Below are 26,003 nucleotides of genomic sequence, written 5' to 3'. Positions count from 1 at the left end.
GCAGAAGTATTATGTTACTGTTTGAGACTAAGAAGACAGAACAGACAGAGACTTTGAGAAAGTGCTCAACGTGTGTGTTGTTACTTGGCTTACTGCTTTTTCAGAGAAATACTTGGCTTTATTACACTGATGTAGCGCCAGAGAACTAAAAGTCTTGTACAAACCTGTGAAAACATCAGTGGTTCAAAACTTGAAAGAACATATGCAGACAGATTATAATATAGTTAGTTGTAAAGTCATGTAGGAATTTGAAAGAATGTGCAATGGTTTGGAGAGAATGCAGTACTGCAGCAAATGTGAAGTACCTGAATATGGACTATGCAAACTGTATTTCAGGATTAGTTTTTTCAATTTTTTCTTTGCACTGAAAGACCCCAAAATGCACGTTTTTGTGCGTTTCAATGCTTCTGATACTCACTTGATAAAATTGCAACCTTCTTCCTGGACTTCAGAATATATTCATTCATAAAAACCGAATATGGAAGTTAGAGTAAATATCTCCAAGCTAATATATTTCTTTAGCAGAGGTACAAAAAATGTACCAGAAACCTTTTTGTCTAAACAGTTTGCTCAAAACTCCCTTTTTCTCTCATGAATTATTTCATTATATGTGCTATATAGCCACAGATCAACATCACATGACATATTTTTGAATGATCCTGACATGCTTGTAATATTTAACATATTTCCATGAAGACCAGAGTTACCGTTTCTGAACCATTTATTTTCACTTCCATGATCACTTTAGTGAGGTCAGATGAATGTTTTAACGAGGGAAGTAATTGGAGTTCAATGTTCTTGGTTTGTTTGTTCTTTTTCCCCAAATGTAATTTCTTCTCTTTCCATTCAGATTTAATTATGTAAGGCCACCTCATTAAGATGGTTTTTTCCCTCACTTTACACATGTGAATCATCATTAAATTAGCACTTCATCTAAATCTCCGACATTTGGTTGCTTTCTTTCTTCTATGTATGTAAATGTTTTAAATGAGATTATTATTTGCTTTCAATTTCATTTGGAAAAACAATCACTTAAATACAATTTGAATAAATGAGGTAAAATGGCTCAGGAAATAAAGGCAGGTATTTACTGAACATCTTCTTAGATGCAAATTTTTGTGCACACTACTGAGCCTCTGTTATTGTGATTAGAGTTAACTCCAGAGTCTTGTGTAGAAGTTTTGGCACCTGCTGATAGAAAAAGGCTTTCTGTTGTCTGGGTTAAATCATCTCCGCAGATGTCATTAAGCTCTTCTGTGGTGTTACAGCTGCATCTACATCAAACACGTTAGCAGCCTGCCTATGTTTCATTTCTCTGGAGCATGCAGGGCAGGCTTCTGCATAAGAAGTGCTGTCAGTCCACCTGAGTGTGGACAGAAGTTGCCCAACGCAAAGGTGGCAATAATCAGATGCTATTTGTAAAAACTAAGTAAAGATCTTAATTCCACATATGATGATTCCTGTAACAATCTGAACTGTGGTATTGTCTCAGGCCAATTCTGATGTGCTGTCACTACTTTTGTAAGTTATTTCTGAAGTTTGTTTTTCACCTCTTCAAGAATAGCCCCATTAATTGTCTTTATGCAAAGTTGTTTTGTTTAGAAGAAATCGGAGCACTTTTCCATTAGTGAAAATACTCCACTACTGTTCCAGTATCAATGGCCTGTTTAACAAGCATTTTAGGTCTTAGTTGCATATAAACCTGAATACGTGCAGACAAATTGAAATAATAATAAATTCATAACAGAATTGTATCCTACTGTTTTTAAATAAGTTCAGTATTTTAGTTTCAAACTTCAGAATGTATGGCTGTATCTTATGTTTTCAAGTATTACATTTGAGTCAAAGGAAAATTACCCTTTTTCAAGGGGAGGCAGTAGTTTAATGTGTAGGTAGAAACTTAAATGTTTGATGGTACAAAGCCTGTATTTTGCCTTGAGGCTGTTTACTTCCCTCCACTTAAAGCCGTGCCCAATTACCAGTGCAGTCAATTGAAAAACTTACATAAGCTCAGTAACGTCTGGATTTTTTCTGTAATAAATGTGGAATTCATTGTGTTAGGCTTGTCTTTGTTTTAGCAATAAGGGAATAGAAAGAAAATTTACTGAAATACTGTAGTAGTGAATAGATCTTACCTGATTTTAATATACATTATGTTGCATTTTGTGCTGAACTAAGATACAGTTGTAGTATTAAATGTCAGCAAATATTTTCATGAAAAAAGTGAAGTTGATACATAACAATTTGCAACAACAGCGGCCATGGGTAACTACATGATTCAGAAACTGAAGTGGACAGCTGTAACTTTAAAGTTAATAAAGGTTTTAAAAGTAGTTACCCATTTTTTTAAAGGCTGTGTCACAATATTGTATTTCCTGACTCTGAGTTAGCTTTATAGAAAACAGTTTGGGAATTATATGTTATTGGGTACAGGCATGATAGTCACACACTCTCAAATATATTTGTTAAATAGACAGTCAAAATTGTATGTGAATCTGGGACTGCAAGTTTGAGGGAATGCTGACATTTTCATTCAACTTCTGTATTCTTAGAGGAATCTGTTTTGTATGTACTTATTTTGTACATTACTTGTTCCTTGGTTTATTGTTATATTTCGTGATTCCCATATTCTGCTATAAGGTGAGGCTTCTATGAAATGTTTAGATACAGTTTCTAAGGCCTTCCACTCCACCCTGTGAGTGGTTGAGCAAAATGTTAAAATTCTGTGGTAGAATCATTTGTATTGGTGTGGAACAAAGCTGATTTTGAAGTGGAAGAGAAATTAAGTAATTTTGTTTCTGTTTTTTTAACTTTGTAAGCAAAGCTTGTTGGTCATAGCTGTTGAGAATACAAATAGGTTGTCCCTGATACCATATTGTTTCAGCTAGTAGAGAATTTACATTTAAAAGAAATCACTGGGGGGATTTTTTTAATGGGTTTATATAAATTCATCTACTACTTAAAATAGATTTGATACATTTTTTTATATAGTGCAGCAAAAATGCCTATGAACTGTTTCAGATAAGCTATGAAATCTGGTAGATACTAATAGATAATCATGGCTAGTGTTTAGATTGGGGGGGCCACTTTTAAAGACAAATTTAGTGAGATGTTTTCCTTTGTCTCTGTAGTTATCAGAGACTGTTACAGACGATTGCTGTACTCGAGGCTCAACGTACTCAAGCAGTTCAAGACCTTGAAAGTTTAGGCAGACACCAGAGAGAAGCACTGAAAGATCCTATTGGATTTGTGGAAAGACTCCAGAAGAAGGTATTTCAATGGGCTTTTCTTAAGTGTTACTTGCATTTTTTTTTAAATAACTAGTAATTCATCATCTGTAGAAATCAGAGAATTATATATGTACTTGCATGAACATTATGAGTTTAAAATCCTTTATCTGCTGAGCAAAAATGGCCCTTTGTTTTCTTATTAAATCTGTAAGACATAGGTCTTCAATGATTTTATTTTATATGCTTTCTTTCCTTTTTTTGGTATGTAGAAATGTAATCTTTAAATTTCTAATTGTAATTGTATTTTAAGACAACCTGAAATCTACAGGTGGCTGAAAGTAATTCATAGTAAGGCATCAGATCAAGAATTCATAACTTTTTTCACTAGAGAAATGAAATTTTGTGCTGGGAGTGAATTTGGTAGGGTACTTTTTAAAGAGCAGGAAACGCGATTCATAGCCTAAAACCAAAATGAACACCAGAAAATACGCCTGAGTTCTGGGTAACATCATTAGAATATTGTCGATGGAGGAGAATTAATTTTGATAAGGAAACATTTTCTTTTCAAACTTAAAAAAAAATTGTAGTAACAGGCATACTGAAAAAAATGTTTAAAGTCTACCAGTGGCAAACACTTGACCTTCTAGTCTGGTAGGAACACATATTTCAGTGAAGAATGGAGTAGGTATTTTATGGTGCTCTTTTCCTAGGTTTGTAGAGACCTAGGGTTGAAGAGAGGTGTGATGTAAGCCCATTGGTTTCAGTAGTTGTCTTTCCATTAAATTTTCAGATGAATTAATAGCATGCATGATGTAATAGTGTTGCATTTGATAATCTTTGTATAGGGACATACTAACGATAGTTGAAAGTATCTGGTGTAATTTTGTCTTCAAACCAAGGGAATGATACTCTTAAGGTTGACCTTTAAATAAAGTGGTCAGCTTTGTAACAGTTGTGTTCTAGGTAAAGGACAGCAAAATTGGTGCAAAATATACATTGATTTCTTTGATGGGAGGTGTTTAGGTTTATCAGATGATAAAACTCTGAATCTTTTAGTTTCCTGTGTTAAGAAAGGGTACAGATCTTGGGAAGACAGACAGTAACAGAGTATTGAAGTCAGAAACACCTGATTTCAGCTGCAAAATACATGCTTTAAAGTTTTACCTTCAATAAGCCATCATTGACCGTGCCGCTGCATATTTTAAATGCACTGTTGTGTATTATTCTTGAAAGATATCTTACCTTAAAAAGACTGTGTGCTGCGTGGCACTTCAGAAATTCTGACTTTTATTTCTGCTGTTAGCTAAAAAGCAGTATCAGGTTTTCATAACTTTTCAGGATTTATGATTTTTTGTTTGGATATACAGTAATTGCATTAAATACTGCTTTTCACTTTTCATTCCTGTTTTTTCAGGTTGATATGGGTCTTCCGTATCCTCAGAGAGTTGTTCAGCTCCCTGAGATTGCCTGGGACCAATACACCACTAGCCTTGGAAACTTTGAGAGAGAATTCAAAAATCGAAAACGTAACAGTAGGAGAGTGAAGCTGATTTTTGACAAAGGTAAAAGGAAAGTGGGCATATGTTACAAGAAAGAAGTGACCAGTGTGGAGGTTTAATAATTCCTTTTTTGTGTTGCTTACAGTAGGTATACCTGCAAGACCAAAAAGTCCTTTGGATCCCAAGAAGGACGGAGAGTCTGTTTCGTACTCTGTCTTGCCTTTAAGTGATGGTCCAGAAGGTTCTACAAACAGTCGCCCACAGGTAGTTGTTACAAAAGGAAAGATCAAATTTTACAAAATAGTAATGAATTTTTTTCTTTTTTAATACGGGTATGTGGATAATCTTAACTGTTACTTCAGATGTTAGTGTTGGTGATGACGTGTCATTCATGTACTGAAATCAGGGAACTTATTTTTGGTTTAGGCAAATTTTACTTCAGATTTTCATGAATTTCTTTGGTTTGATTTTAGGTAGGAAAAGCATTAAAAATCCTAATCCTAACTGTACTTTTTCTAAACATGTATTCCATTTTATGTACTGTGTTTGAGCAGATGATAAGAGGGCGACTTTGTGATGAGACCAAACCTGAAACTTTTAACCAGCTGTGGACTGTAGAGGAACAGGTAATCGGAAACTCTTCCATTTTGTAGCTGTGGTAACATACATGAGATCAAAAGCAAATTGTGTGATAACGTTTAAAGCATTTAGAAGTTCAGAGTCACATGTATGTAGATACTTATCTTTTGACAGCTCATACCTCTACTAGGAAAGATGGATTTATTTTTTTTCCCTCTTGATTTAGAAAAAACTTGAGCAATTGCTTTTGAAGTATCCACCAGAGGAAGTAGAGTCCCGACGGTGGCAGAAGATAGCTGATGAACTGGGAAATAGAACAGCAAAGCAGGTAACAAGTAAAACACTTTGTGAAGTAATCCCTTTCCTTGACTTTTTTTTTCTGTATTTTAAGCTTTTTAGGAAGCACTAATAAGAGATTGTATCCAAGTTTCCCTTCAACACTTAAGTCATTTATTTCTAATCTGAGGAGGTTTTCTGTAAAAAAAACCCCAATTCGTAAACTGAGGGATTAAAAAAAGAGGGTTTGTTTTCTATGATGTTCATAATTAAAGCAATAAAATTAATTTTGCTAGAAGAGAAATTTGACATCACTGTTTGAGTGCTTGTGCTGTGGTAGTAGTGACTGCATCCTAGCAGTTGATAAAGATTCACAGAAGATATATTTGTAGATGTTGAAGATTTATTTTTGAAGGATCAATAAATAAAATCCTATATGCTTTCAGTTATCACTTTTTCTTAAAAATGTAACATCAGGGCTTGCATTTCACTAATAACAATACAGCTGTTATTCTCGACCTCAAATATAGAATTTTAAAAGTGCCTCAAAGCCCATGATAAAGCTGCCAGACCTAGTTGCTAATTAGGTTTTGACAGCCTGCATTTAATTCTATATAGCAAGCATAGCAACACCAACAGTTCTCAGGCTGGAGTGCTGAATTTCCTACACCTCAGTACTGTAGAATGGGCAGACACTCACAGACAGAAGAATTAGTTCTGTACTGGGGCTGAGATCCACAAAAGGACACAGATATGGAGACACCGAGTATTTCTGCATCTGACTTGTTGGGATTTTTCCCCTAAAATGACACCATTTCTCCATTTTGACCAGAAGTAGAAATGCTGATGTTCTGTTTACAGTATTTTAATTTTTCCTATTTCAGTTGTGTGCTTTCAGGTAAAAGTATAATTAATTATTTCAATATACAAGATTACATCATCTCTGATCATATGTATACTTATAGGTACATTTCTCCATACCTGAAAAAATTAAAACATACGCTTACTTATTTCATAAATAAAATGTAGAGGTACTTTCTGTATGCTAACTATACATAATTTATATGTCATTGTTAAGAAAGAGTAAGTTTAGCTTCAGCAGGTCACAAACTACTAAAATTTTTTCCTTTCTATCACAATTTTTGCTAGATTTCCTGTCTACATTTAAACAATGGTAGTGTCTTTTATCTGAAAGCCTTTGAAGTGTCTGGAAATACTACAAATGCTGCATTGCAAGATAGGTAACGGTTAGAGTAGTTGTTGCAAAATAGAAAATGAGGATTTCTTGTCCTGAACCAATGTAGCATTGCTGGGAAAACTTTGAAGTGAAGGCCTGTTACATTTCATTTGACATTTAATTGTTGCATGTTGTTTTTCCTAGGTTGCCAGTAGAGTGCAAAAATATTTTATTAAACTGACTAAAGCTGGTATTCCAGTTCCAGGAAGAACTCCAAACTTATATTTATATTCCAAAAAGGTGAGACAATATTCCAGCAGAAATTCAGTATTTCTGTTTGCATATATGTGCAAATTGAGTCTCAATCATTAATATTTTCAATAGATTTAAGTCTTGATTAGTGCTTTCTTACTAACTAGCTCTACCTTGCATGTATTTCTTACTTAATAAAGTAATATTTTTCTTTTGCCACTAGCACTGTAGTGTGAGTTGAGTGTTATTTTAGTTTCACATCAACATCTGTTAATTGCATCTCTACCAGATAATCTCGGGGACATGAAGTGTCAGAAAAGAGAACATAGCAGTCAGATTGCAGGCTGAACTAACAGGGTTGAATGATTGGTCTTGGGATACTTTCTCCTCATTTGTAGGTTTACTGTAGTTGATCTAGAAGAGGATAATGAGAACCTGGTTGGAAGAGGACAAGGAGCCTTATAATTCATATTGTACAGTCATCTTCTAATTAACAAAAACATAGAAAATTATTTATAACTGAGCATATTGAACTAGCACAAGCATAGGCTTAGGACTGAAATGACATGTTTAATCTTGATTTGCAACATATCTGATGATTAAAATAGAATGGTCATATAAATGACCATTAAAATATGGTGCTTTTCCTGATCTTGGAATGGATGAGAAAAGAACATAGTTCTGAGAAATCTTCTTAATTCGCAAAAGAAAGTTACTGCAAATGTTAAGTGCTCGTATCAGAGGCTTTCCAGTTTGCCATCCATCATGGTAATGCCATTTTACTTTCACCAGTATTTTAGTCTACTATTCTGCTCTATAAACAGAGGCAGGGAAGGTGCAGACATGACTCTGTCTGCCGCCTTGTCTATTGGAAAAGTGCTTTCTGGCAGTGTAACCAAAAAAAACAGCTGGAAACATTGATACGTCAAATACTATGGCAAGATTCATCTGTCAGAACTCTGTTTACCATACTGTGGGGTTGAAAATTTAGTTCAGAAAATTATAATGCTTTGAGTTCTTTGTCACCTTACCATTTTAGATGACCTTAGTCACATGTCTTTTCTTCTTTTCTCTTAGTTTTATTTGGAAAGACTTACTACAGAATGTGATCAGTGCTGCCACCAGCAGATCACTGTATTTGATAACTAGTGGGAATACTTAATCAGTACGTGTGTGACATTTTTAACCGTATTTTTCACTAATTTGAACAGTGATCCATAGAGTTCTTTAACCCCACTGCTCTGTGTACACAGTATAACCAAGAGTGAAGCATACTTTGTTATAAAATTCTTAACATTCTCATCCTACAGTGGTAATGCTACCATCCTACAGATTTTTCTTAAGCTCATATGTAGAACAAATCTAATACTTATGTCTGCTTTCACAGTATGATTGATACGCTTATTACGAGGTCATAGGAGTAAGGTCATTGTGCCCTGGTTTGTATTAAGTTAGTGTCTCCATTTTATATTGGTATTCCACATAAGAAATACAGCAGATGAAAAAATCAAACCAATAGCATATGTGGGGGAATTGAGTTCTCAGTCTGTTAATATAGCTGTCTACTTAGAGTACAGATTGACAACACTGTACCAGGCTGTAGTTATTCCCAAGTCTCCAATGGAGATAACATAATGTGGCAGAAAGGAGATGCAAGGGGTATTGGAAGCCTGGGTCGTGCTTATGCTGTGCTTGTCCTCATTTTGATATTGAGCATGCACATACGCTATAAACTGCAGTATCTGCTTTATTGCCAACAATAGAAGTATGAAAATTGGATGCTGATACTTAAAGCACGTATCTATGGGAGAATAAAAAGCATAGATATATGTAATGTAAATGATTGTGTCAAAAGGGATGCTTCACAAGAAGGTAACTGCCTTTCTCCGTGGGGATTGCCCAGGATGCTTTTTCTTAAATGGTTACTGGGGAGGTGAGAAGCCTATTCTGTTCTTGAACATCTTGTTGAAGTTACTGTGTCCTCATACGACATAATGTCTCTTCTGATAAGAAATACAGGAAATTAAACAGGAGGCATCAGTTTATTTTCCTGTATAACCAGTATCTACTACTGGTGAAAATAAAACTGAATCAGAGATTTAGGACTGTTTAGTATTCAGTTCTTCAATTACGGCTTATCATTTTCAATGTAATGCTTATATATATCATTAGTGCACCTGCTTTTAAGCTTAATCCAAAGGATACATTTCCCACAGGAAAAACGATTTTTTAAGGGTGTGCTTTTATGTAGTATTTTAGTTCATTCTTCACCAGAAGTAGAATCATGTTAAAAAGAGAATTGAAATCCTCAGTTAAATTCCTAGGTCATAACTGTATGCATAGCAGCGCTATTATTTAAGCGTAGACACAGTTTTCCTTTCCTGATTTCCAGATCTAGTACTGAATGCGGATCTGTTTTCTATTAACAGAAAATTTAAATCACCGTGTCAGTTCAAGATGAAATACCGTCTAACCTTATAAATGGAAGTATTTTGGGGGGGTTGAAATCTTAAAGAAAATGAGAAAAGCAGCAAAACGTAGGAAGTCATTGATCGTAAGGCAGAAGGTGGAAAAATTCAATGCAATGGATAGTACATTAGTCTTAGATCAAAATGTTCATTTTTATTTTGTGCACTGTAGTTCTTCTGCAGATCTGAGGTAGCAGCTTCCAATCATTACTACAGACTTCATCTCTTCCCTCAAGATTGAATGAAGCTAGTCTCACTTCGTTGTTATACTTCTGTCTGCATAGCTACATTCCATATAATTTCTGTGATCTTTGCTTTTACTTTTTAAACTGTGCACAACTGCAAAATAATGCTAGATCCCTCTTTAGACATTGAATCCCTCTTTAGAAATAAATGGTTATAGTATTACAGGTTTGTAACTGATATAGGAATCTTTGGCATAAAAAGTCTTGCATAAAAAGAAGCTATTATGAACTATATATGTAAATATTCCTTATGCTTTATCTGTATGGCAGAAGCTAGACTCAGTGTAAGACAATCCTCTCTTACGATTATTTAAAAAAACACTTTTCATACTTCTGGTTTTTGATTCACACTGTTTTCTTTAAATTGAGGAATGTAAAATTTGACATTTAAGATGTCAAAATGCTGGTTTGGAAAGTAGCTAAGTAAAAAGTTGAGTCAGTTTCCTTCACCCTAAATTCTTCCTTTTTGATATTTAATATTCTTCCATGGGGAATAAGTAATAGGGGCTGAGTGCCTTTAAGTAATCTATTTTAAAACTGCCATGTATTCTACACCTTCAGACAGCATTAAAGTTGAAAGCTTTTAGATATACACTAATGGAGTAATTTATCTCATCTAACATTTTTTAGGTTCCTTTTCCAGTCAGTGGCAATGAAAAAGAACCTTCAGAGAGCAATTCTTTCTAATTCTTAGAAACCTCTTTTATGTTGCAATGAATTGCCTTTTCTCTCTCTGGACAAGGAAAGATATCTGGACAATTAGCTTAGACTTAAATTTTCTAAGGCAGAAATTAATACAAGTTGATAAGTGTCAAGCATGGACTGGTCTCTTGGATGTTGGACCAGTGCAAAACTACTTTTTTATTTAGCCTCACACCATTCATGACTCTTGGAAGTCTTTTAGTATCTCTGCACTTCAGTTCTCAGTCCTCAAAATTGTAACAGCTTTGTTTTCTGTTCTTCTGTTGTTGTCAGTCTCATCTATTTAGGTGGTAGGGTTTTTATGGTAAGGGCTCTTTCTTACGCATTCTTACCAAAGAAGTATTGCACTGTTCATCTGATTTCACTTGTTATAGGGGAGAAAAACTCCCAACTGTACGAGGCTCTGATGTAGAGATTTAAGTAAAAATAATTGGAAAGATGATAGACTCTTTAGTGCAAAAGAGCAAATTTCAGGCAAGGTTTTATCGGTGAAGATTACTTAAATAATAGTCAAGGAATGTTTTTAAAAATATATCATTTTTTCACTGTAGTCATCAAGTAGACGGCAGCATCCTTTAAATAAACATCTTTTCAAACCTTCAACTTTCATGACATCTCATGAACCTCCAGTTTATATGGATGAAGATGATGACAGATCCAGTTTTCACAGCCATATGGATACTGCAGCAGAAGAGGAAGTATCGGTATGTCATTTAAATCAGTCAGAGAATGTCTTGCTTACTGTCATTTTAACCTTGTTTAATGAATAATATGAGAATAAAGCATCTTTGCCATAAAATAAGTATCATCAAGTAAATTAAATTGTGGTAAGATTCATGAACCATTTTGAATTATAAAACATCATTAATATAAAGGCCTCTAATTGCAGAAAATTTTGACCAAATCAGGAACGTAGGTATGTAAAAGAAGTAATAAAACAGTTTTCTCTTGAAACAGCTCTAAAAGGTTTTAGTTGCATATTTTCAAAAAGTGATGACATGAGATGAGTTTGAAAATCATATAAACTATATAGTTATGATTCTGGTTAAAGATGTGTTTTAGAAAAGTTACATAGAACTCTGGTAAAATTTGAATGCTGTTGGCATCATTGCTTTTGTCTTCCTTCACTGGCTGAGTTAATTATGGATTTTTTTTAAATGTACTTCAAAGCATGAACAGACTGAATTGTCCAAAAGGCAAATTTATGTGTTTTTTAGAGTCAAATTGTGGTAGACATCTTAACCCAATGTATTATTACATCATGTAGTGTTCCACTTTCTTAACTTATCACATGCAATAATACTACAAGAATTTAGACATATGTCTTTCCCACTTCCATATAGAATCAGAGAAGGACTGTATCCTACTGCTAGGATTCTGGACAAGTTTCACAGCTGGTGTGAATCACTGTGGCTTTACTGTGCTTAGACTGAAGAACCTGACTTGTTAATTTTAATTTTTTTTTTTTTTGTGGGCCTAGTGACATCTTGTGTGTGAAAAGCTTGTTACGTAACAGAAGTATTAAGGCCACCTAGTATAAGTCTATTCATTTTCTTTATTGACTTTTTTATATGCACTGCATAATCTTCCTTAAATTATTAAATTTGCTCATCTATTACTCAGTCTTAAATCCCATCTTCACTCATGTTCTGTATTCTCTCTCTGATGGTGTTTTGGTTCATCTACAGACATTCCTGATAACTTTGCATATTACAATAAGAGCCTTAAAAGGCCTGGAAAGAAAAATGCATATTAGAAGAGATGCAGATTACCATTATTGATCTCAATGGAACTGGTTTTGAGCAAACATTCTTTTGTTCTGTATTCTCTTTAAATACATATTTTCTAAATGATCTGAATATTTTCCTGAAACATTTTGCTTTTGCCATGGTGTCCTAACTAATAAATGTGGGCACCATAGATTTATTAATTTGGATAGAAGTTGCTGGTTTATATTTTTGCAGTGATAATGGTGGACTTGTGCCCCCTCCCTTTTTTTTTTTAAATTTGTCTTAAATTTTTTCTTTCTTCGCTAGTGCATCATTTCCAGATGGATATATTTCTGGCTTGCAGTAATGTAGAAAGGCACAGGTGAGCTCAGTTACCAAAAAGATCCCCATTATCAGTGCAAAATAGAAGCAATTTGGAAGAAAAAAGAGATCATGAACTATATTCAAAATGAATGTACAGGATTCTGTTCTAATGTTAAAAGTCAGGTGTCTTAGTGACAGTCACTGTCTTGGAGAAGAATGCTTTGCATCAGCATGGTGAAGAGATTCAGTGTAGCAAGAAAATTATAGGAAAGGTTTTCTTCAGCTTCTTTACAATGGAAGTACCAGGTGCTCTTCCCTTGTAAAAATTAAGGGTTTTGCCTGGATATTACCAGTCAACTTGACTGGCATAACCATTCCTGAAAAATTATTTTACTATTAATGAGTTATTCCCAAGTGAAGACCCTCTATTCCCAACAGAGTGAATTTACTTTTCAGTTATGATTTCTTCATTTTGTGAGTAGTCTTAATTATTCTAGAACACAACTACTTACTGTTCCAGAATGAAGTGTCCACAGAGAGAGCTATTATAGAATAGTTTATTCAAGATACAGTTATATTGTGCCAGGCACAAAATTTTTTGAGATTTGCATGGAAGGTGAATCCCTGTTTTATGTTAAGAGAATGTAGCTTTTCACCACATATTTAATCATGTCATTTAACCTTGACTTTTTGGAGTCTAGTCCTTTATATAGGTTCATAATTAAATAATTGATAAGGCCTTTAGAAATCTAACACTGAAAAGCAAGCCTCTTTCCCTCAATTCCTTTAATAAACTTACTAAATAATACAGACTCATTAATCTTCATGGGTTCATAGAAAGAAATTGAAATTATGTATGTAGGCTACCTTACAATAATTTTGAATATTATCATGTAGTTGTTTTTCATAACTGAATGTTCCTATCAGTATAGGATCTGAAAACTGCTCTATATCAATAAAGACTTGTCATCTTTGAAAACAGCTGACATCTACCAAGTACAGCTGCTACAGTTAAATAGCCATCTTGAAACAGGCATCTGAATTAGAATGAGAGCTTCTGCCTTCTCATAACATAGAGGTCCTCAATTTTTGTTGAAGAAAATCGGATGAGAAAAACCAGAAATAGTGTGTTTCTTTAAAAACCGAGAACCATTTGTTATAAATATCTATCAAAGTGGTATGCACCAGCCTGTAGGGAGACAAACTTTTTCATAATTTAGGAAAAATAGCAGTCTATTTTCTTAAGCTATTAATAGACAGCATGAAGTAAAGGGATGAAGGAGTTGGATAACTATGAAACTTCTACTCTACCAGTCATGTAATGATGCTTCTCATTACTTTTTATTCTTACAGGTAAAGGTGAGAAGTTAATACTGTTAAGATTGACTGTCTTCAAATAAAAAATACATATAGTGGAAGCTTGGTACTGTCTTGATTTATGGGTCTTTTAAAAATCTGAGTTTGTGCAAAAATTCTTAGAACTGTAAAAAGTTTTTGGGTGTCATTTGTTTTTATTATTTTCACAGCTTTGGAATTACTTCAGAACAGTGATCGTAACTATCCTTAGAATAGTATTATTCCATGCCATTCCACAGAATAGTAAAGAGAAAGATCAATTAATTTGAGGAAACTGACTTGAATAGCAGTTGCCAAGTATTTAAAACAAGAATAAACTAGGTTTGCCTTAAAAGCAAAGTCTTCTACTGCAGCTGCCATTTTGGTCACAGCATGTGGACAAGTGGATTATATGCAAATTGCAGTTAGACATCTAAGATGAGAAAAAACCTAGGAAATAAAGTTAGGTACTGCTTTCTGCTTTATACTACAGCTAAGCTCTTCACCAGAAGAAACTTGTTGGTAGGATAATGTGGGTTTTGTTTTAATGCAAATAGTAAAGTATAAATAATAGAAAATAAAATATAAGTTAGCTGTATGCGCCATTTTGTTCTATGTTTTTAAAAATAATTTCCCAGTATGTTTCTTAGAATATATTGCCAGAATTTTCTCAAAGGCTATTAATCATATATTGTGATTTATGGAATATATGTCTTGGTAGTTATTCTATTCCTAAAGTAAAGAATGCCTCTCTCTCTTTTTTTTAACCATGAACAGGATGAAGAGAGTATTCCAATAACATATCGAGAGTTGCCTGAATACAAAGAACTGTTAGAGTTTAAAAAATTGAAGAAACAGAAACTCCAGCAGATGCATGCAGAAAGTGGATTTGTGCAGCATGTGGGATTCAAGGTGAATTTAAGAGATGTTTTTCTGTTACTCAGTGGATTGTAGAAGTTTTCAAAGATAATATGGTTTGGATTTCTTTGTTTAATCTAGCAAGTTTGGTTCCGTAGTTCTTGTTCACTGTGTCTGCTTTCCCTCATCTTCCTTAATAAAAACAACCCAAGTAATTCACTCTTTCCAATAGTTCAGATTTCACTAATACTGATATTGTATGAAAATTAATAAGCATAGTCTTTTCCTCATTCATATTATGAAAATACAGCTCTAGAGCCTTGTTAAATCACTGTAGAATTCCATTTGACACTACACTCTGTTTTGACAATGGTTCATTGATGATAGTTCTCTGATTATGAATTTGGAGTCATTTGGCTTCCACCTGAGGCCAAAGAAGGCACAAAGGTTTTGAATGAGAACAGTAATAGATTAATAATTTTTTTTGTTTTGTAGCAACTTCCCAATCCTATTAAGTAATAACTCGCAGAAGTTGAAGCGAGGACACAAAACAATAGTTACATGAAATGAAGAAAACAAACATTAAGTTAAACTAATATGTTGTCCCAGTATCAACCATTAATAGTCAATAAGAAAGGACATCTTCTCAGTTATATTTTCTGGTTTGCAAGGCATTTTCTGTGTAACTAGTTTCTATGTTGGAACAGTTTCTTCACCTTGTTTAGTGTTATGCAGCTAGATTTATTTTCTAATACCTATCTATGTAAATGCAAAGATTGTCAGTTTTAAAGTTCAGTTCAAAATGACTGGAAAATTAAGACAGCCTTGACAGTTGACATTGACAGACTTACTTGTTAGTCCACCAAGACGCTTTTTATTTTTTGCTACTTTTTTAAAGTTAGCATGGTGTGTCTGGTTTTTGGTTTGGGGTTTTTTTTGTTTGTTTGTTTTTAAGTTGGTAATTTCTTCCCCAAAAAATCAAAACTTTGATCAGGCAGGCAGACCAGACTTCTAGGTAATAAACTAGTTGCTTTTTCTACATAAAATGAAGAGTAAATTGGCATTATGCAGTGTCAAGCATTTGAAGTTTAAAAGTTTCTTTGCAATATGAATTTGATTTTATTATGTATTATAGTAAGCTGTGAAATTACGTGATTATATACTATTTTCTCTCAGGAGTGCTACCTCGCTCAGTGAATGGGCTGGACGGAGCTCACCTAATAAGCAACCATTCAGATCCCTTTTAGTTGTGCATGGCCTTCAGCCTCATTTACTGCACATTATTCAAACTGTACTTTGAATATTGAATTATTGAATCCCTTGTGGGCTTTTTATGGCTTTCATTGCTATAATATCAGAGCACATTGCAAATACTTTTTTTCTTAGGAAATGAAAGGGATGGTATTATTTCTGTTTCACAGGGGAAAGGGAAGCTGGAGCACAGAAATTAAGGTCAAGGGTTTCTACTATCTTGGTTCTCAAATTGAGACAACTGGAACCAATTTATAATTTTAAAGTATTTAGCATTATTCTGAACTTGATCTTTCCAGAGAACAGCTCTGAGTATGCTTAGTCCCTCCTCATCAGCCCTCAAACTCTGAAAGCCATCTGTGGAAGGAAGGGATACAGCTGTGGCAAATCTGTTTGCAAGGTGTAAGATGTTTGTAACCCTCAGTGGATTAGTTGTGGCCAGGAATGTGTTGCTGTGTGAGTGGGTTTCACAGATGCTGTGAGAGAACTTCAGGTTCTGAAGGAGGATGAGCTATGGAAGCACAGGCTTGTTTCCCACATTTTTTCCCTTTTCAATTCTGTCTCTGCAGTACTCTTTACAGTTTAGATTTTTGAAAAGTTCTCCTTTTCTCGTTTTGAAAAGTTCTTCATTTCCCAGGTTTCCTTTTTTTATCAAATATTATTACATTTCTGCCCCCCTTCTCTACCATCATCCATTTTTCATCCAGTCTTGATGTTTCCGTTGTACTTTGTTTCCTCCTCTTCATGCCACACTCTTCTTGTACGTACCTGCTGTTGTATTGTCCCTGATTCCTGTCAGGGTATTAGTTCTTGTCTTCTTGCTCAGTCTGAGTTTTAGACTTCTGTTCCCTTCCATGAACGTGTTGTCTGTCCCACTTCCTTCCCAGCCACGTGGGTTTTAGTTCCAGCCCACCTATAATGTGTTACTGTATTTCCTGAGTTTGAAAGTGCATCTGTCTGACCTGTCATGTCCTGATCCACAGCCCATCAACAGCCTCCCAAAAAGCTCTACTGATCTAGTCTTACTGCTTTCTTCTGCCATGGGAAGTGGATCTCTATTTAGACACTTCATATGGTTGGACTTAAGCTATAGAAACATCACGTTCATGTATTGTGTCGCAGCAGTTCTTGTAGCCATGTGAGGATGAGCAGTGACTGCAGGCAGGACTAGGTATGCTTTTGTTGAGCAGGAGGATAATGTCAACATGGACCGTTTAAGGAGTGCGAAGCAAAGCGAGAGAAAGATTTGTCAATCCTCAGGGTTCTGGAGGGCCTCTCCTAGAGGATGAGGACTTCTTTATCCATGAATACATTATGGTCTGTGGTGAGAAGAATTCAGCTGTGTGGGCTAGCAGTAATCAACCTACGTATCTGTCTTTCTATATGGGATATTGGTATTATACTGTTAGTAACATAAGTGGTTATAGTTGCCGGTTTTTAAGTGCTCTTTCATCCGCTTCACAGTGTGATAACTGCGGAATTGAACCTATCCAGGGTGTTCGGTGGCACTGCCAAGACTGCCCCCAAGAAATGTCCTTGGATTTCTGCGATTCTTGTTCTGACTGGTGAGCAGCATATGCTTCTACTCGTTACTTGTAATTAACTTGAATCTCTATGTAGCTTAATTGCTGTGTGTGTTGGAAATCTGCTCCAGCATAGGACACACATTCTGTGTTGGTTAAAGTGGAAGTTACTTTAGTGTATATTTGTGGGAGACGTATTTTGTAAGCATGTTCTGGATGTATAGAATTTTTCTTCTTAATACAGTGGACACATAGGTTTGGTACTGTTAAATAGCAGGGGAAATGATTAATTAATTGGTATCAAATTTGGTATGAATCTGTTAATATGATCACTGTTTCTGAAAGTTAAAAATAAGGAAAATATTTGACTTTTAAACTGTTATCTTTTTCTTTCCCTTGCAGTCTGCATGAAACAGAGATTCATAAGGAAGATCATCAGTTAGAACCTATTTACAGAGCAGAGACATTTTTAGACAGAGACTACTGCATGTCCCAGGGCACCAGTTACAATTATCTTGACCCAAACTACTTTCCAGCAAATAGATGACATGGGAAGCAGATCTACCATCTTGGGCTTACTATCCTCTTTGAAAAATAACAATGGCACCATTGTTAATTCTGTGCACATTTTGGAAAGACTCTGCTTTCCCTGAAATGTCGCTCACAGCATGACAGCTTCCTGGGTGTACTTGTCAAACTACAGCTTTGAGCTGTCATGGTTCTAGATCACTGAACAGCAGCTGAACATTCCTAGTGTGCAGAAGGTTTCACTGGGAGACTTTTCTTTCACCACATTAGTCATTTTTAGGTGGTGAATCTAAACACAAAAGCAAAACATACAAAAGGGTGAGCCAGAAATGAGAGCACACATTAAAGATAGAGTAAATTCCAGAGGCTTTGAAGAACTTGGTTATGATGAGATCCAGAGGAGATGAAGTATTTATATAAAAACAGTTTAGTAGCTTGCAGTTTTGTTGTGAAATAGTTTTCAGCACAGTAACTGACTTCTTTAGGCAAGGTTTTAACCAATGACAGTGTTTGCTTCTAGGACATACTCTAAAAAATACTGTCTCAGCAAGGGTTGGTTACAGGCCTTTATTAAATTGGAGCTGCTTAATCACATTGACTTTCAATTTCTTTAATTTTTTTTAATTTTTTTTTTTAAACCACGATGAACTCTATTTACCAACAGTGAAGCACTACAGGGGGCAACTGTGGCATTGCTTCCTTAACCAGCTCATGGTGTGTGAATGTTATAAAATTGTCACTCAGATATATTTTTTAAATGTAATGTTATATAAGATGATCATGTGATGTGTACAAAATATGGTGAAAAGTGCCAGTGGTAGTAACTGTGTAAAGTCTCTAATACTCAACATTAACTCCTTTAAAATAAAATACACAGCCTTCTGCCTCTGTATTTGGAGTTGTTAGTGCAACTCATCAAAGAAAACTGCCTAATATAAATCATATATATGGTAATAATTTTTCCTCTTTTGTAGTCTGCACAAGATCCATGAAAGATTGTATTTTTATTACTATTTAAACAGTGATTAAATTTAGCCTGAGCAGTGAGCAAGGGTTCACATGCATTCTTTTATACTGCTGGATTTTGTTGTGCATCATTTAAAACATTTTGTATGTTTCTTCTTATCTGTGTATACAGTATGTTCTTAAATAATGTTCAATTGTCAGGAGAACTGTGAGAAATAAACTATGTGGATACAGTCTGTTTATATATAGAATGCTTGCTGTGACTTCCTTTCTGTGTAGTTCTGACTTTTTAACTGAGATGGAAAACATTAAAAGGACATTTTAATACGTCATACAGATATCACTATGCAGACCTGCAAGATGCCCGGCGCCTTCCTCTGCTTTTCATTTTAATGGGAACTGATGGTGCTCTGCGCCTCCTAAAATATGCTTTGCCTTTTGCAGGATTAGCATTTTAGTTTTCTCGTATCTTACTCACAGACTGTTCTTTTTCAGATTGCAGAAAATTCAGATTTTAGTAGCCTTGGTACACTGTATACCATTGTCTGAGAAATTTTGTAATTATTGTGACATATTTTAGTTAATATATTTTCTATTGAAATGTACAGCTTGTGATTCGGAAACACTTGATTATTTTATAACTGTAACAGACTTCCAGTTGCTTTGAAACTTGAATACTCGGAATAATTAGCTAGAAAAGAAACTAATTCGGCTTTAAAAGATGGCAATAAGAAGGGTAATTGGCTGGCTGCACCTAATAACTTTAATTATAAACTGATCAGTATTAAGTTTTGCAATAACTTTAGGTGTAGTTACTTTTTGCTTCAGAAAAAAACCCCAATTTTAAGCATTTAATCTATTTAGAAGGTAATATAGTACAGTTATTAAAACACTGAGCAAGTCTCATATGTAAACATCTCACCTATCTAGTATACTTAGATAAATTTTAAAAACCTTAAAAAAAACAACACAAAAATTCACATTATGTATTTTAGTTTTTAATTGGAAAAGATAGTGCTCTGAAGGGCTCTCCAAGACCATAAAAAATGTGCTTTCCACATCATTCATGCTGTTCATAGGAAGCTAGAGTTGGTGAAGGTGTATTATCAGGGAGAGAATCTGTGGTAAGATTTGTTTCCTGTTGATATCCTGAAAAAATTATTGGAAGAACATAACAAAAGTACATTAGTGAAAGTATTCAGTCATTGATTCAGGATAGCTTGGGAAGAACAAAAAGCCATGGTATAATTTGAATGAGATTGGAAGCAGAAGGAGAATCTCAAGTCTGAATCACCCAAGAAAGAAGTGTCTTGGATAAGTCCTCTTTTTATTGAATATGTATAAATATTCTATTTCCATATGCATGCATATACAGCTCTTTCTCTTGCATACATTATGAACATAGGCAAACCGGTATCTAATGCACATACACCGAATCAAGCATGGGAATTTTTTGTTTTGTTCCACAGAAAAGACCAGAAGAAGCAGAAAGAAAAATTAAACTGAAACTGTATGTTAAATAATTTTTGTAACTTAAAAAAAAAAAAATTAGCAGCTGATTGTTGCCTTTGTTCCCACCTGCACAAGTATGATACTCCGTACTTTTTAACTTATATTGTAATTAGGAGTAATAAAAAATACTCCAGGAAACCTACCCAGATGAATTTGTAACTTCATGGTAACTCCAGAATATTTAACTTTTTTTTGGAAAAATACTACACCAGACAGCTGCTAGTGCTTCAAGGCTTGGTTTAGAAAAACCTGCCTTCTCAAGCTGCTGCATTCTGAAAGTCTCTTGCTTAAAGCTGTTGTACTGCAGATGTTACTGGTCACTTAATGGCACTGGGCTGGAGTTGGAACAGCACTTCCTAGAGCATCAGAGGTAAAATGTAGGCTATGAAAGGACCCAGGAAAGAAGGAACAGCCAGGATATGAAGGATAAGAACATCTAAATGTAAATCTAAAACAGTCCCTTAAAAATAACTGAATTAGCATTTACAGGGCAAATGCCAAGGAAGAAAAAGAAAACAGAAGAATCTGCCCTGAATGGAAAAAGGACATGTTCTGTAAGCATGCTGATTTGAGCTATATTTTCAAGTCATGTACTGTGCTTTAAAAAGGATTAAACCCACATATACTGTAACAGAAGTCATTACTGCTCATTTATTGTACATGTTTTATTTGTATTATGTCTTCATTACAAGAAAGGTAACTTTAAAAATCCAAATCTGACGCATAAAGTACAACTTTGACAGTAAGAGCAATCATGCAACTCACTTCAACTGTGAATTCATCCAGTAGTTCCAGTAAGAGGATGCAGTTACGTTACAGGAATGTCAAACAAGCTTTTACTTAGCTATCAGAATACCAAAGAAACTCCACAATATTTTGGTTAACCTAATGGAAATATGGTATGATTTTTACAGACTTTTCTGCAGATATTACAGATAAATGGCTTACTAAAGATGCAAGCAATATGAATCAAATAATCCCTGACATTTTCCTTCTCTTCCCCCGCCCCCCTCCCCAAGTTTTGGCAATGCCAGTATGAGCCAACAGATGATGATCTGAATTTTGCATTTGAAATACTTCCGAAGTATGATTAAAAGACATCTTCATACATTCTGGCTTACAGTCAGCTTTATACGTAGACTTTAATTAATATAGTAAAACTGCTGTTAATATGGAAAATCAATGGATTGCACATTTAACTATACAATACAATCATCATTTGCACCTCAGCTCCCAAAACTGGGAAGTCGTCATTTATAATATCCTACAATTCCCGCCAGAAGACAAGGCTGTCTCAAAAAACGATGTCTGCTCCACAATAATGGATTGACAGACTTCCACAATATTCAGCCGTATCTTCACCTTCAATTTTTCTGCTTCTTGTTGTAATAGTGTTCTGTGGACATGTGAAAAGTTAACTTGACTAATTCCAGCTGTTTTACAGCTGCATGTAACAGAACAGATTTTGGTCACTAAAGCCCAAGAACAATATAAGTGATACTGCAAAAATTGTTAATTAGAAGAAAATAATCAATGGGGAACTTGTACGCAGTAATCTTAAAGTTAATATGCTAAATGGTGAATGGTGTGGTTGAAGAGCTCACTGCTGGCCAGGCACTGTTTGATTTCCCATCGAATGTATGAGACCATGAAATACATATCAGAGCTGCTGTTGACTGTGCCGCTTTTAACCTGTGAAGGGCAAACAACCAATAAACAAGATACGGTTCCTAGAGTTAGCATACAGACCACTTTCTACTGAGTGTATTGTCAGAACAGAGAAAAAAGATTGCATCTAAAATAACATACCACATGCACAAATTCCAGATACCTCTCAAGAAAGCAGTATTGCTTTGAACAGCATTTTAACCATGACTGTCAAGTGCATGTGAGGTGAGGCTCTGTACACACCATTACTGCGTTTCTGTTGAGAAAGAAAATGCTGCCTCTTCCTTTTACAGAAAAGAGTCAATTGTTTTGCAGACTTCCAGAAATACATCCTCCTGTGTTCCTTCTGCATCAACCTGTGAAACGGGCAAAAAACATTAGTTTTGATTGTTACAAAGATTTATCTCAGAATCTAAACACTGGCACAAAAAAATGGTCTGATATAAAATAGAAGTTGTTCTGTTTCATGTTATAAGCATTCTAACATAGAGGAGCAGCTTCCATAAACCAAATTATTCACTGTGTTTCCACAGATTTATATGAGAAGGTTCTGTAGGCTCCATCATCCGGAGCAAAGTACGTTAATCAAATGAGGGAGCTTATGCTCTTTCTCCTAAGTAGTCATGTTTTAAAATAAAATTACACCTTTGGTATACAGAACAGTTTCCAGAGATATTTAGAAACTATTTTAACATGTAATACCCTCCAAAGGAAGCCTAACAGAGTAACTTTTGATATCATACTGTTAATGAGATGAACAACACTGACTTGTTAATTTCTTTCTTGTCATCTAAAGTGTCAGGGTATGTAATGCTATGACTAACCTAAAACTTTTCAAACAGCAGTAACTTAGCAAGGTTGTGTGTTTCTGTGCACCGGTATGTGCAAGCTTGGTGGATTGGTTCTGATGTTACGGTGACCTTTGGGCAACGCATGTTTTATAGCAGCACTGGTTTTGTTGTACAAGAACTCACTTTCATTGAAGAATTTTTTTCTTTAACACCCCAAAGATTCTGTTTTGGCCAGAGGTTGTCCCAGCTGTTCAAGTTATTTTTCATAACTGGACTTCAAGAAAAACAAGACCAATTTATTCTCCTATGCTGAAGAAGAGAGCAGGGCATTTTAGCAAAGAGGAATGATGTTTGTAGCCAGTAATACTTCTGAGTGTTCCCTAGAAAACATAATGTAGCACCGAGCTTTTCTGAGTGATGAGTTTCATGTCCATCCCATGCAGTGAGTGTAATGCAGGTCATTCCTTGAGGAAGGAGAGCTGTCTTTTGCCTTCACAGTAGTGACAGAAGAAGCTTTCATGTAGGCTGTGTACACCACACAGATTGCATCCGATGATTATTCAATTCCTCTCAAATGCCTGGTGACAGCCTTGATTCTCTACTCAAAAGCAAGCTTCCTCTCTGCTTCTCCACGCTTAGTCTTTCATGCATGCATGCCATGGAGTTTGCCCACATTTAAATGGGCCCATGACAATGTTGCTAAAGCCTCTTTTTCTGAACTTTGTGCTGCATTTTCATCTCCAAGTTGCTGACCAGGATGCCAGACAACTGTAATGTTTGAGGACATTCCTGACCATCATACTTTCTGCCACCTCTTTATTCTGCAGGAGAATAAAAGGAGTTTCAAACTCCAAAAAATATATTTTTGAAATAGGCCATGAAATTCTTGTCAGATACAGTGCTGGCTTGCGGACAGCTCCTGTACAGTCTGACTGCACTCAATGTACATTTACGTCCCCCTGTGCTAAGTCTTGTGTGGGAGTCAGCAGCTGCTCCTTGCAGAGATCCAGCAAGGGATCGCATTCACGCTCTGTAGCTTGGTTTTGCTCTTGGTGGCATCTGCAGATGCTGCCACGTTTGGTCCCTTGTTGCATCCTGTCAGAAGTGCTGGCACATTCAGCCAGCCCACCTCCACACACAGCAGTTCCAGCACTGGAAACGACCAGCCTGGCCAACCTTTAAGGAACCGGCCCAGTCCCCTTGACTCACTGCAAGGGTATCTTACAGTCTGAGCTGAACTACCCTCTCCCCTCCTGTGAAGCTTTCAGAAGCACAGTTCGCTTGCTTCCCTTGCTCTCTGTCATCTTGGTGTTTGCTGACACTGCTGTATTTATGTAATGCTGAAGCACTCATGTGCTGCAATAGTTTGTGAAGCAGCAGGTGGTGCCTTAAAAAGGTCAGTTCCCAAACAAGGGCAGCATGTCTTTCAGAAGTTTTCTATACCACAGAAACAAAGGGTTTAGGAGGGGGTTACTTACTAGTAGCAAAGAGAAAAGGGGAATGGTGAACCATTCTGGACCAAATGCCTACCTTCCCCAGTTACAATAAAGCTAGCAACTGGCATCTCAGCTGCTATAAAGCAGCTTGTTTTGTGTGTCTCAGCTGCCAAGACACCTATTTTCATATGACTATTCCACGGGAAATACATGTCCCACAGGGTGAAGGCCACGGCCATTTTAAAGCTCTCTTGTCTTAATATGTATTTTAATGATCTCTTTATTCCATAAATACATCTGCACTGGCTAGCCAATCTAACCTAATCAGCACAGCTGATTGCCATTGGCTTTTCAGCAACCTCTTCTAGAACGGGCACCGATACTCAGGTCTAGATCTAGGCACTTGTGATGAAGAATGAGGTTTGTAAGCATGGAAATTGCTGCCCCTTTATGAATGGCTGGAACGCTGACTTCCTAACAGTCACAGTAAAATATGGATGAGCGTGACTAATGACAGCCCCATGCTTCCCATGCTGGCCTCCTAAATGACAAAGGTCCAATTCATAAAACTAACTTAAAGTCGTGGCACAAAACTAACTTAATGTGACAATAATTCACAGCTAGTACCACAGTAATTCAGTGACACTCTCTGCAGCTCCAGGAGAGAAAACTGCGTATTTCTCTTTCTCAGATTATAACAAACCCCATAAATGAGGACTGTTTTCAAGGTTATTCAAGGCTACTGTCTTCTCATAAAAGCAAGACCCAGATACAGTTTTCCATAGCGCTTGCAGTTTTGAAATGCCACTACGGCTTTAGGTAACTTCAAATACAGAGAAATTTAATGAGCTCATACGAAAAATGACTGGAGTAATCATCTCCATAGTACGATGTTGCTCCTTTTGGCATTAAAATCAGTCAACTAAATTTTCTGTCATCAAATCTCCATTTGTTGTAGGTTTGGGAATTTAGACCCCTAAACACATACTGCCACTGAGAAAAAACAACTGTCTGTAGAGAGGATGGCTGAGGACCACCATTTTCAGAAAGACAGACAGAGACTCTGGAATAAACTCACTAGTTAGAAGCTTCATATCAAACGTCAGTTGTCACTAACATTTGTATCTTTGTCATCAAAAAGAGTGTTAAAAACCTTGCTGAGACAGTGTAGTACTTCGTTCCCAGAGCAATGGATCAAGCTGCCTGGAAATCCAGTGGAAACATGCTGCCCCAATACCTATTCACATCTGGCATGAATTTACCGCTGTGTTTTATCTATAATCCCCTGCTAATGATTCTGATGTATCTTTCTAGACTGGTGTCTCATCTAATGGGTCACAAGCCACCAAGGGCGGTGACACAGAAACACTTGTTCCTTTGTTCCCCACCTACTTACCTACCTGGGTTAATGATTCTCTGACAACCTTTCAAAAGACAGAAATAAATTACATACCTGCTATCACTATTACTATTGATTATCCCTTCTCTAAAGGGAAAAGCACACATTTGTCCCTCCCCAGAGGCACTTCTAACAGGGGATCAGCATGAGAAGGCTCAGAAGTGGAAGATCGTGAGAGGGTAGATGGTCACTTGTTCTTTCATAATGGTTATTGAAAATGTTTGTGATAAGAATCTAAAAACTACTGCTTACCCATCATGTGATTTCAACTGATT

General features: G+C 35.7%; 2 protein-coding genes across 5 annotated transcripts in view; one reads left to right on the top strand and one right to left on the bottom strand.

Moving 5' to 3' along the window:
- Positions 1-19,173, top strand: part of ZZZ3 (zinc finger ZZ-type containing 3) — a 61,971-nt gene extending 42,798 nt beyond the window's left edge. For all 4 annotated transcript variants that reach the window (XM_074876321.1, XM_074876322.1, XM_074876323.1 and 1 more), the window contains exons 4-13: positions 3,132-3,270; positions 4,645-4,792; positions 4,875-4,993; positions 5,284-5,355; positions 5,535-5,636; positions 6,966-7,061; positions 10,980-11,132; positions 14,574-14,708; positions 17,370-17,470; positions 17,831-19,173. In XM_074876321.1, coding sequence (XP_074732422.1) covers positions 3,132-3,270; positions 4,645-4,792; positions 4,875-4,993; positions 5,284-5,355; positions 5,535-5,636; positions 6,966-7,061; positions 10,980-11,132; positions 14,574-14,708; positions 17,370-17,470; positions 17,831-17,975 — 1,210 coding nt within the window. In that variant the 3' untranslated portion in view covers positions 17,976-19,173. The remainder of the gene's footprint in view (positions 1-3,131; positions 3,271-4,644; positions 4,793-4,874; positions 4,994-5,283; positions 5,356-5,534; positions 5,637-6,965; positions 7,062-10,979; positions 11,133-14,573; positions 14,709-17,369; positions 17,471-17,830) is intronic.
- A 1,884-nt stretch (positions 19,174-21,057) lies between these two features.
- The window catches only part of AK5 (adenylate kinase 5), a 97,370-nt gene continuing 92,424 nt past the window's right edge, over positions 21,058-26,003 (bottom strand). The window contains exon 14 of the mRNA XM_074876326.1: positions 21,058-22,458. Coding sequence (XP_074732427.1) covers positions 22,390-22,458 — 69 coding nt within the window. The 3' untranslated portion in view covers positions 21,058-22,389. The remainder of the gene's footprint in view (positions 22,459-26,003) is intronic.

Source organism: Strix uralensis, chromosome 8 (genome assembly GCF_047716275.1).
Source record: "Strix uralensis isolate ZFMK-TIS-50842 chromosome 8, bStrUra1, whole genome shotgun sequence".
NCBI lineage: Eukaryota > Metazoa > Chordata > Aves > Strigiformes > Strigidae > Strix > Strix uralensis.
The sequence above is the reverse complement of the archived record's forward strand: the minus strand, read 5'-3'. Positions and strand labels throughout refer to the sequence as shown.